Source organism: Peromyscus eremicus, chromosome 9 (genome assembly GCF_949786415.1).
Source record: "Peromyscus eremicus chromosome 9, PerEre_H2_v1, whole genome shotgun sequence".
Classification (NCBI taxonomy): Eukaryota; Metazoa; Chordata; class Mammalia; order Rodentia; family Cricetidae; genus Peromyscus; species Peromyscus eremicus.
In genome coordinates this window covers 103,993,922-104,006,077 of record NC_081425.1, presented here as the reverse complement: position 1 = coordinate 104,006,077, position 12,156 = coordinate 103,993,922, and the positions used below count along the sequence as shown (strand labels likewise).

The window sequence follows — 12,156 nt, the reverse complement described above, 5'->3', positions numbered from 1 at the left end:
AACTCCATGGCCTGGTCTAGTTCATGGTTCTGATAAAAGGATTTCTCATCCTGAGACTCGGGTCCACTTAACTGAGTTTATTGGTTGTTTGTGCTGGTGTGAGTTTATTTTTGTTGGGGTTTTTCCTAAAGAGTGTCAGAATCCCACAGTAAAACAGGAGGTCAGAGGATTAGCTGAGCAGTAGTTGATGAGAACAGTTTGTGCTGCGGGACGGGAAACCGCTTACTCTGCAGGTCGGCATCTGCCTGAGGGAGGACAAGCCTGATGCTGTCCTTCCGGGCCATCATGCAAGCAGGAAGCTACCACACCTTCTTCAGATTTCTGGGCTTGAGATAATGAAAATTGTTTGGAAACCAAGAAGCATGCTTTTGATGTTGGGGTAGCTAATATCTGTAATCCCGGCACTCAGGAGACTGAGGCAGCTGGATTGCTATGAGTTCCAGGCTATCCTGGGCTACACATGAGACCCTGTCTCAATAAGTACATAAGTAAGTAAATTAAAAGTTTCTTTTCATTTACCTTCCAAATGAACATTAGAAACTAATTTGTTTTCATATTATGCATCAAGTGGACAAAATGCACCAGCATTCCACTGAAGCCCTCTGAAATGTTAAGGTGTGTTTAAGTGTATCCAGCTAAGGGTGAGCACTAGCAATCAGATGCATGAATATAAGATTTTTTTAGCCAGTGCTGGCTGCCACCTTGGCAGGGACAGAAGGGAAGAGAGTTCTTTGGAAGCAACTCTCACATTCCCAGGGAGATCAGGACTCTTAAGTGAATTTCTCCAAACTGGTATTACACTGTAAAATATATCATGTTTCTTAAAACGATTGATAAACAGCGGAAACTCTTGTCATTGCTTTGTGGGACTGAGTGACATTTACACATTTGTTCATTCTGTGTCATTAAGCACCCACCCTCAGAGGACTGAGGAGGAGAGTAGGGCCTTTACCACTTATTCTCAAAGAAAACAGACTACAAGGCAATGCCCCCCAGTCCCATAGCCACTTCTTGAGACAGCTGCTACTTGGAGCTGCTCCCATCAAGGATGGTCTGACCTGTTGATGCTAGGCTGACCCCTGACTGGTTTGGCTATCAGCATGCTGCTCTGGATACCTGCGTGCTTCTTTTACAGAACTGTGAGCTAGGGAAAGGTCTGTGGTATGAAGACATCAAGCTACACGACAGTGCCTGACCAACACGTACAGAAACCGCTCCTGCTGATAAGCCCAATGCCACAGAGCCTGTAAAGTTATCCTCACACTCTAACCCTCTAGATGAGTCATTCGGTCTAGATATAAAACACCAGACCTGCACAGCCAGATAGAGAGGACTCAACAGCAGCTCTATATCCAGGAAAAGCTGGCTCGAGACAACAGTTCCTTGGAGACATTTCTGTGGATACGTCTCATCTGCCCGTGAGTCACTTTTGGATTCTTCCTTAAGATCACAAGGCCCTCTTTCACTCAGTAATGCCTCTTGGCCTTGATAATGGTTATCTAACGTGATTCAAAGCAGCCGTCCCCTGTCTGACACATGTTCAGCCTCCAGTGTTCTGTGGGCAGAAGCTTTAATCCAACTCTGCTGAATTTACAATGCATCTACAGTAGCAAGTCTGTACAAGCTGAAAATCAAAGTGTAATTCAAAGGCCACAGGGCTGAGGAGGCAGCCAGGAGAGAAATCCCAATTTCAACCTTGGCTCGCTGCAAGGTGTTTCAGTGGACTCTCAGTCATATTTAAAAATAAAAGAGAACTACAAAGACACCAGATGGCGTGTCCCAAGAGAAACAGGGCCATGCGACTCCTTCAAAATGTTCTTAGTAAGAAAGAACTTGGCGGGGAGGGGGGGGGCATTTTAAAGGCCCAGGACTGTTTGACCTCAGTCACTCATTTACAGACATTTCTGAACTTTAAACCAAAGAAATGAAAGCAGATGATAGAAACCATGAGATGCAGCCAAGCTACAGTCCCAGCTGGAGGGGATGCTGCAGGTATCAGTCTAGCTTGCTTCTGGAGTGGAGGAGGTCACATCGTAGGAGTTAAGGGAAAATGAGGAGGTGAAGCACTGGCGGTACTACTCACCTTGCACCCCTCACAGGCACTGACGCCATAGTGGTACCCCGATGACTTGTCCTGGCAGACGAAGCAAGGCTTGTACACCCGAGGAGGAGGGAGTGGAGACGGTGGGCTCGGGACGAGCTCCTCGGAGCTGGTACTCTGTGTCTCAATTGCTACGGTGGAGAGGAGAGGGAGAGGAAACAAGAGAAGGCACATTTCAGTTCCTTTAGCTTCCCCAGTCAGTGCCAACATCTCTGCTCCAAGCTCACAACCCCAGCAGGGTTAAGCCTACAGAAGCAGTTGTCCTCGTTACCACCAGCCAGTGTGATGCTGAATGACCCCTGCAAGAGCAACCTCACATGTATCTAATTTGAAGTTCACAGGCACCATGAGGGCGATGGATCCCAAGTTACCCGCGAGAAACAGAAATCCAACACAGGGCCCTCAGGCAGAGCCTTGTCCAAGACCAGCAGGGAGAGGGAGGAACCAAAGTCCAAAGTCAGCCCTTTGGACAAGCCCTGGATCTCTCTTCTGTTTCCTCAGGCTTTCTTTTATCTAGTTGTGGATGTATGGTCTGATGCTACTGCTCACTTAACCAAAATTTAGTTATTATTTATTGTGTATTTATTATGACAAAATAAAGAAATATCCACTGAAGCCCGGTATCGTGGGTGTATGTGGCTGGGCTTTTGCCATGTAGCCATAAGGGATAAAAAGCATGACTTTGGGAAGCCCTGCACTGTGTTGAGCTGGCCCCCGGCCTGCAGCACCAAAATCCCGAGCTTAGAAAGTGCAGCTTCTGGCCTGTACGCATAGAAGGTTCACTTAGATACAGCCCCAGGTTGGTGTGCAGTTCATGTTGGAGATAAGTAGGTTGCACTTAGCTAACTTCTAAGTCATGTACATCTGTATTATGGACATACATTTATTCATCCGTTTTCTCATTCATTCATTCATTCATTCATTCATTTATTCATTCATTTTAGGAAAGGGAATCACTATTACAGGCCAGACCAGCCTCAAACTCTCAATTCTTCTGCCACTGCTTCCCTGATGCTATGGCATAGACATGTGCCACCTTGCCCAGCTTTTTATTCCAGACTATAAACCACATGATCCCTATTTTCATTATCCAATCACTCAAACTCCACTGAGATGGAAATGTGTAGAGCTTGGACCAGAGTGTTCTCCCACCAAAGTCAGAGCAGGGACTGGCCCTTTGCTTACTGCGGGCAAACAGAGCACACAATTGAGAGGAGTCAAATGGTGTTCCAGAATCTTCCAATCTCCCAATCACTTACAAGCCCCAGAGTATTTCCACGATGATCAAATTTCTGGTTGTCGCACTGTTCATAATTGTGCCGGTTCGTTTCTTCTGTAACTGTGCTCACAGCACTCATGTAATTGTGCTCACAGCACTCATGTAACTGTGCTCACAGCACTCAAGTCCCTCCATTTGCTGAGTCTGCTGCTAACCCACACTGTCTCAGTTGTGGGGGGGCTCCCACACTGCGCATGGTGTTCTCAGCTGCAGACACCTCTTCCTCAGCCTCCCTGAGTCTGCACTCTCTACCCGCGCATTGGTGCAAGCAAGATAATTATTCAAAGGTTAAAATTAACCTGTCATCTGCCTACGGGGAGCCTCCAACAGTCACGAATGAGGTCAGAGTCCTCACCATGCTCTAAGGGGTTTCTCATGACATGCCCTCACTGACGTTCATCCTCCACGATTCCCTCATTGGCTGAGTCCTAAATAATTGCTTTCCATTCTTCTTTTGGACAAGACAAGCTCAAATAGCAATAGAAGACACCAGCTCTGCTGCTGGACCTGTAGTTCCGGCCATGTAGGGAAGGCAGAGACCTGATCCCAGGAGCTCTAGGCTAGGCTTGGAGCATTGCCAGACCCTGTCCCAGACAAGTGAGCAAATAACCATACCAACCATTTTCTCCACCTACAAGTTCCAAGACCATCAGGTTTGGCTATTGTTTTTCTCTTAGATCTCAGAGTAAGTGCCACTCTCTCAGAGATGACTTCTCTAAAGTGTCCTTGCTGTGGAAGGGAGTGTTGCTCAGTGGTAGAGCTCGTGCTTAGCATATGTGACACCATGGAAACAATCCCCATCACAAATCCAAAGGACAGAAGAAAAGCAAAAGGCCCTCCCTATCCCTGGTCATGGTGACACATTACTTCATCTTATTTTCTATAAAGTTTTAACTGTTGTCAAGATTCAGAAGGTTTGTCTGTTTACAACTTTATATTTTACAGTGGTTCCCCCCACCCCACATACAGTCTTTGTGAGGCCAGGAACCCCATCTACTGTGCTCATAGCTGTGTGGCAGGACTAGGGGGCCTTCCTATAGAGCAGATAATCAATAAACACTGGTTGAACTAATTCATGAACTTTTCCCTTCTTTTTCTCTTTTCAAACACTAAGTGCTTTTCTAAGTAGTTAAATGGTAACATCTGAAATCAAAAAGCACTCTTATACTCATTTGCTTCCTTAAAAAACTAATTAGCCCTTTGGAACAGAATCAACTATAATGATAGTATTTTCATAATTCATGAGAATCCTGGAAGGAATTCATTAGGGTAGTATGGGTCCTAGTAGATAAATCCATTGCGGTCTTTACAGGTTAGATCTGCGGACAGGAATGAGACATCCGTCTCGAGTGCGGACTTCTCTGGCACACAGAAGCCCTGGCTCCGGAAAAGGTGGTGGTGCAGTGGTGCCAAGTGTCCGGCAGACAGGGAGGGGCTGGCTCGAGAAGTCTCTAAGGCTGGCCACGACCAAGCCCCAGTGGGAAAGCATCCTCACACTCCTCAGTGTCCCTCTGAAAGCTGATAAGGAATCGTGGCATCCACAAGAAAACAGTACTTATTGAAACCAATCTCTGTAAAACTGTAAGGAAGTTCAGGCGTGAGTGCTCGTGAACACGCACACGAATCTCTCACCATCGCTTCACTTCGACATCCCCTTGTGATTCTGGGGCATCCTTGCCAGACTTCCTTTCGTGCACTTAAATACCTTTGTTTGCTTACTGAAGTGGAATTATACTGAGATTGGGGCACTGTTTGGTTTATGGCGTCATGACTACAGTTCCTTGTTAGTATTTTTCCTGCAAAACATCTCTCAGGAATGAACATCATCACAGACAATCTCAGTGTATTTCCATCTATTTCTTTGGGATAAAGTCTCAGAATTGTAATTATTAAGTTTAATAAAGACTATATTTCAAAATGATTTTGTTAGTGTTTAATTCATGCTGATAGACTGACTTCTGAAGACTCTCCACATTCATGCCCTTGCTCCCATGCTCATCTTTAGGTTGAGCTGTTGTGTGTGCTTCTGGTTATCCATGGGCATCAGCAGCTCTGCAGAAACATCACTATGCACATTCTGTTCTTCACATGAACGAGGCTACAGAACCATTGCTAATACACTCTGTTCTTCACATGAACGAGGCCGCGGAACCACTGCTAACACACCCTGTTCTTCACATGAATGAGGCCGCGGAACCATTGCTAACACACCCTGTTTTTCACATGAACGAGGCTGTAGAAACATCGTTAGTGCACCCTGTTCACATGAACGAGGCTGTAGAAACATCGTTAGTGCACCCTGTTCTTCACATGAACGAGACCTGACCTTCTGTGGAACAGCTGCTCTGGCCTCCCCAGGATTGTAGTAAATAGAGTCCTGTCAGGGCTGGACTCAGCTGTCACAGCCATGCCCTGAATTTCAAAAGTGGGTGTTAATTTCTATAAATACGTCATTTCAAATACCTGTACTGAAGGGAACCAGCATCTTATCTTCTCAGTGAGGAAACAGAACGGGCAATGAGTTAATCCCAAGAAGTGTGAGACATAGTAAAGACTAAGGTGAGGTCTGTAGATGTTCAAAATCCCCAAACACTTTAAAGAGGCTGAGAGTAGCCTTCCCTTGTGGATGAGCATCATTTGTAACATGAATAGGCTTTTCTGAAATGCCTGTGGGACTGAAAATCTCTTCTAAGCAATCAGCAGAGCCCTGGACTCCATATTCTCACCAAGCAGCATGGCCATGGGCCTGTTCACCACAGCACAGGAGAACTATGCTCTCACCCCATGTGCCCAGTTGCTTGTAGCCTGAAGGACGGGATCATCCAGGCTGTGTCAGATGCTATGTGGAGCTCAAGATGAGCTGGGCCTGGTGCTGCAGGGCTTTCTGCCCTGCTGCTTGGGAGGCCGGGGCAGGAAGGAAGGTGGCAAGCTGTGGCCTGGACTACAGAATGAGTCAAAGGCCAGCCTAGGCAAGTCAGTGAGATCCTGTCTCAAAATTAAAAAAAAATTCTGGGGGGTGGGTATAATTAAATGGTAGGGTATTTGCCTAGCATACATGGGACCATGGGTTGAATCCTCAGTACAAAAACAAACCAAACCAAAAAATGACTGTGTATTTATATATGCAGTCTGTGGTCTTATACTTCCTCTACGTGACCTACAGTGCTTAAAGTGACACCAAACCAAACGGAATGAAATGAAAATTTCAAATTTTAGTAGCAACAGAGTTGGCTGAAGGCAAACATTCCAAGGCATGTTCTAGAATGGAAACCAGGATGTGGCACCAAGATAAAAGACGTGGAGGATTTCAATGGAATCACTTGGTCTTTAGTAATGTAGCATAAACACACTTTGGCTAAGTTTATTGGAGTTCCTCTTCCTGCCTGCCTCCCTCCCTCCCCACAAAGAGCTGGGGATTTGGGGGGATGGAGCTAGTTCTCCTTCCCCAGGGACAGTTTTGGTATTTAAGGTGGATCCCCTTTCACTGGACACCTTTGGCATTTAAGGTAGATACAGATGGCTTAGCCATTGATCTGCTCACGGTCACCCTGCTTAAATCAATAATCTATTAGTCCCTTTAAATTAGAGTTGGATTCATCAAATGCCCTTGAGAGGCCTCAAACATTTTCTTCCTTATTCCAGGCAAGTACAATCAGTCCACAGAATGATAAAAATTTCGCTGGAAAACTCTGCCGGCTCAGCAGACAATGCGTTCTGTATTAGCTCATTCAGCAATCTCCAACAGGCCAAAAAAGCGGCCTGTAGACGTCCCGGGGGAGAGGGGGGAAGAGGCTCCTGTAGTGTCAATAAAGGAATGGCACTACAGCCACCCGGTGGACTGCAGGCTGGGGAGTCAGTCTTCCAGGAGTAATTCCGAGCTGGCGCTGGACCCCCGCTTGTATCCGTCCTCGCTTACTTGTTTACGTACTGACGGACTCTGTTCCATTAGGTCACTGCATCCCCATCCACAGTACCATCCAAACTGCAGAGTAGCTGCTGCCTTCTTTGCTACGGTACGGGCAGAGTCGGGGAGCCTGGCTGTGCAGCCGAGGGATGTCTGGGCCCACAGTCACGTAGGAGAGAGGCTGACTGCCCTGCTTGGGAATAATGTATCTTGGCGACTGGGGCCGTTGCGAACTAAGTTGGAGCCAAACTTTCACTGACAGTCTGTGAAACCTTGTCACTACCACAGCATTCACAGGCTGGTTGGCCTTACCCTTCTTTCCTCCTCCCTTTCCTTTCTTCCATCCGGTATGGGTTTGTTGTTGTTTTTATTTTTTGCTTGTTTGTTTGTTTTGAGACAGACTCTGCTATGTAGCTCAGGCTATCCTTAAATTCACTATTTTGCTAAGGCTGGCTTGGAACTCCTGATCCTGCTGTCTCAGCCTCCTTCTTTCCTATTAATGTTCCTGAAAGCATGGCCCACAGCAGTAGAACCTTACAGCTAGGAGAGCTGCCATCGGCCTTCAACTTGTGACTTTTCAGCAGGTCTGTGGGGAAAGGCCACTTCCAAAGCCCACCTTTCATTAACTGATCACACGCAACCAAAACCAAAAGGAATCTCAACACAATAGAGACAGAGGAAAGCAAAGACCATCCCAAAGCAGCAGCTAGAAACTAGCTCTAACAGACACAAAATCACACCCTCAAGTTGTTGGAAAAGGTTCAAACCCTGGCTGTTAGTTTTTGCCTCTCCCACTGGGACTGGCAGCAGGCTACTGAGGTAGGTGCAGGGACCAGCACAGGGATCCTGCCTGCACACCTGGGCTGCCCAGAAAAGCCCACACCCATTGGGCCAGCACAAAAACAGGACCAGTACCACCACCGAGGCAGCTTCTTAAACACTGCCATAGCCTTAGAGGTTGGCTTGGTCTCCAAATAAAGCAAAAAAGAAAAACCTTAAAACAAAACAAAAGAAAAACCCAAACATAGCTGCCTGTTGCGTGGGTGTTGCAGTCAATAACTGGACTCACCTGGGAAAACACAGTATAAGTGTCTTGTTGTCAACAAAGCGCCCGAGTGTCCCTTAAACACACAGAATGTCTCCAACAATAGCTGCTTCACAATTCCTTTCGTGCTTGGCATTTTTCTAAAGGTTAGATTAAGGAGCAGATAGTGCATTTAAGAGCTCAGTAGATTCTTTGGCCTTTGTGAGAGCTAATTTACAGCCCACTAGCCCCTGTTGACAGATTACAGGATTCTATATTCGGCTTGATTAGAGGCAGGCAGGTATCAGGCATCATAAAAGGCCTGCCTCTTTACTAGAACCTTCTGATTGAGACTGTATTTTAATGCAGCCTCTGGGCAGCTGATACTTGGGTGAAAAAGGGGCTGCAAAGCAAAAGGCATTTCCTGCACAGCCCCTGGAGAGTTTGGAGCCTAGATCTGGGGTCGGCGGGTAGGACTCACTGCAGCTAATTAAGGGCGAATGGCGAAGTTGCATTTGGTCAAAACATCCCGTTAGGTTGGATTTTTGTTGGCACCAGAGAGCCGATCTGAACGCGCCCCCCTTCCCCCGCCCCACTTTCAGAAGATTCTCTGCAGGATCGCAAAGCCCACAGCTCGGCTCACATACATAGGGGAGAAAGTCAAAGGAAACGCCAAAGTTCAACTAAAGTACAAGTAATTAGAACCAGATTGGGCTGTTGCATGCGCGCATGCGCGAGCGAGCTTGCAGAGCCTTTTTATTAACATGTCATTTTCAGGCCTGGGGACGCCCTGGGGGTGGGGGGTGGGGGAGACTGCACCAGCCAGGCCTGGGGAAGAGGCTCCCAGGCCTCTCAAAGGGAGGTTTGCGAATGTGTGGTTCCCTCGGAGTGCAGGCCGCAGTGGTGGAGCCTGAGGATGCTTCCCAGGGCAGGGAGGAGGAGCAGCGCAGGGAAACCCCACCCCAGCCTTGGCGTCCTGACTCAGTAACCTGCCAGTGACCCTGGCGCTGTGTGTGCTTGCCCAGATCAGCACTGACCCTGGTGAAGCAGGAGAAGGCATGTGAGACTCTCTCTCCTACTCTGACCACACATGTAACAGGTGCTGGACACAGGCAGGGCTTGGAAAAGGCTCTGTGGCGAAGGCTGATTACTGAGTTGCTAAAGAAAGCCTTGCTTTTCAAAGTATAGTCCCTGACCCCCATTCTGGTTAATGTGAGGACACCCCAGGGACTGGGGATCATCTGGGCATCTTACTAAAATAGCCAGATAATTCCTGTGTGCATTGCTATTGAGATACTTCAACATGAAAATGTACGTCCACTGTCCTCACCACTTCCTGATTCCGTTTTGCTGGGTCTCCTTGGCTGGGAGCTCCACCAGCTTCCCACTGCACCTGGGAGCAAATGTTTCACAAGCTAAGATGTACGCTCTGTGGAATTAACTTGCCCGAAACCAGAAACCTCTTCTCTCTCACGAATTTGGTTGTGGCTTCCAGCCAGTGCTGGGCTCAGTTACCCGGAAGGAACCTGAAGGAGCAGTGTCTGTTGTTTACTGAGCACTTACTTTTTATTTTTTTTTTTTTTTATTTTTTTTTTTTATTTTTTCGAGACAGGGTTTCTCTGTGTAGCTTTGCGCCTTTCCTGGAACTCACTTGGTAGCCCAGGCTGGCCTGGAACTCACAGAGATCCGCCTGGCTCTGCCTCCCGAGTGCTGGGATTAAAGGCGTGCGCCACCACTGCCCGGCTACTGAGCACTTACTATGTTCCTGGTCTTGCTAACCCGTCACTCCTTCCCAAAACCACAGGGAGGGGCGGGGCGGGGCGGGGCGGGGCGGGGCTCTCCCCTCCGACAACACAGAATCACTGTCCTGAAAACTCACTTTCCGTGTCTTCATTTTCCACCTGTCTAGCTTAGTTTTAGGCCGGGGAAGAGTCACTAAAGTTAGGACTGTGGAGCTGGGTAGCCCTCTCTCTTTAGTCCACAGGCATGATTTCCCAACACTGACATGATTCAAGCTCCGAACCTCAAAGAGAGAGGGAAACTGGGCCTCATTCAGCCCACACTCCACCTGTCTGAGCTCACCACCAGCAGGAGACAGCACTCCTGGGAATGAGTTTTACCATAGTTACTGATGTCATATTTTCACAAGGGACCACAACATGCCCGACACCTACATTTCAACTTCGTCACACCCATCCCACTTCAGGGAATGTATGTGGAATTTACCTTCTAAGGTGTTCTGTGTGATGCTGTTTCCTGGGACAGACGAAATCAGCTCAGGCCAGGGTTCAGAGAGACTTTCCCCGAAAGCACGGCAGGCCGACACTGCTAACTGTGAATTAATGATCTGGCTGGAGGCACTGGAGTCCGAGCTACCTCGGGAGTCAGGTCAGCATGGAACTGGGTGTGCCACAATATTAAGGTCCCCTCGAGAGTTTCTCCCAATGCCACAAGAGTTCAGCTCCACATCCTCCTTCTAAATCAGGAGTCTCATAACTTTTAAGGTGGCTATTGTACTAACATCGTTTTCATGTGCTCGGATTTCCTAGATTGAAAGAAGACTAAAACAGGAGTATTAAAGTGTCCATCATGCAGACACACCTTCTTTATTTGTGCACAATAAATGTGTGTGAAAGCCAGGTTGGCATCAGCCTTACAAAAAAATAACAAGATGGTGGTTACATCTATAATTGTAGCACTCAGGAGACTAAGGCCAGAACACTGGCAGATTTGAGGCCAGTCTGTGAGTCCAGGCTAGCTCTTGTCTCAAAACATAAAATAAAAGTTAAAAGGAGAAAAATGAAAGCAATGGAAAGATGATTTTCAGGAGGCAACACTGAAATCCTTCGCCCATTGCTATGTTCTGAGGAGGCTCCAACATGAATGATTGATACGAGAACTTAAACAAACGTTTCTTCATAGAAACAATGCTCTGTTTGGTTGTGTATACATTCCCTTGAGTTTTTCTGTGTCATTTCTTACAGGTGGAGGCCATATTCACAGCCTAAAATAACTGTGAAGCTAATTTATTTCTCACAGTGCGGTTCTCTTGATGACATCATGTGCCTGCATAGGCGTTGTGGAGATGAAGGGATTTGTAGGTTTGGCTGCCAAGCCAACTGGACTTCATCTCTCTACCACACATGAACATAGTAACTGCTGAGTTTTCTTTACTTCTCTGAGCCCCAGTGCTTCCTTCCTGAAAATTCAGATGTTCCTAAAATTCTTGTTGACAAAAGGGAAGCAATATTTGGAGCTTGCCTGGCATACAGGAAGGGCTCAATAAATGATAACTAATAGACTTTTTCATACACTAAGTGCTCAATAAATGTTAATTAATAGACCAACATACAGTAAGAGCTAAATAAATGTTAACTCATAGACTGACATACAGTAAAGGCTCAATAGGTGCTAACCAGCAGACCCTTCCTGTAAACACTTCCTTCCACCTTCCTTATTCTAGGGCAGTGTTCTTAACCAGCACCAGTGTCTCCTATGGGGACACTGCAGGACTCGGGGCTGTTGTCGTGGGGCTGCTGCTGGAGAGATGGGGACCAGCAGCCTCTGCTGTAGCTAAGACCCTCGACCACCAAGATGGCCCAGACCTGATGGAGGACTGACTGAACCTCCTCACACCTTCCCAGGAATAAATTAACCTGGTAAGATCTCCACCGGAGCCAGGCACAGTTGTAGACTTGTATAAAGCTGCACTTGAGTGGGGATCCTCTTTTCCCTGCCCTGCAGGCTCTCACAGGCCACCGTGCCTTTTGTGTGCCCCTCTGTGCTTCTTCTCTGTTACCAACTTTACTTTCATGTCAGAGCTGTCCCCAATTTCTATACTAAAGGAG

The 12,156-nt window shown here is 47.2% G+C and overlaps 1 protein-coding gene across 2 annotated transcripts in view; it reads right to left on the bottom strand.

Annotated features, from left to right (window-relative positions):
- Nucleotides 1-12,156, bottom strand: part of Rarb (retinoic acid receptor beta) — a 147,352-nt gene that overhangs the window by 117,227 nt on the left and 17,969 nt on the right. For both annotated transcript variants that reach the window (XM_059274180.1, XM_059274182.1), the window contains exon 2: nt 2,084-2,232. In XM_059274180.1, coding sequence (XP_059130163.1) covers nt 2,084-2,232 — 149 coding nt within the window. The remainder of the gene's footprint in view (nt 1-2,083; nt 2,233-12,156) is intronic.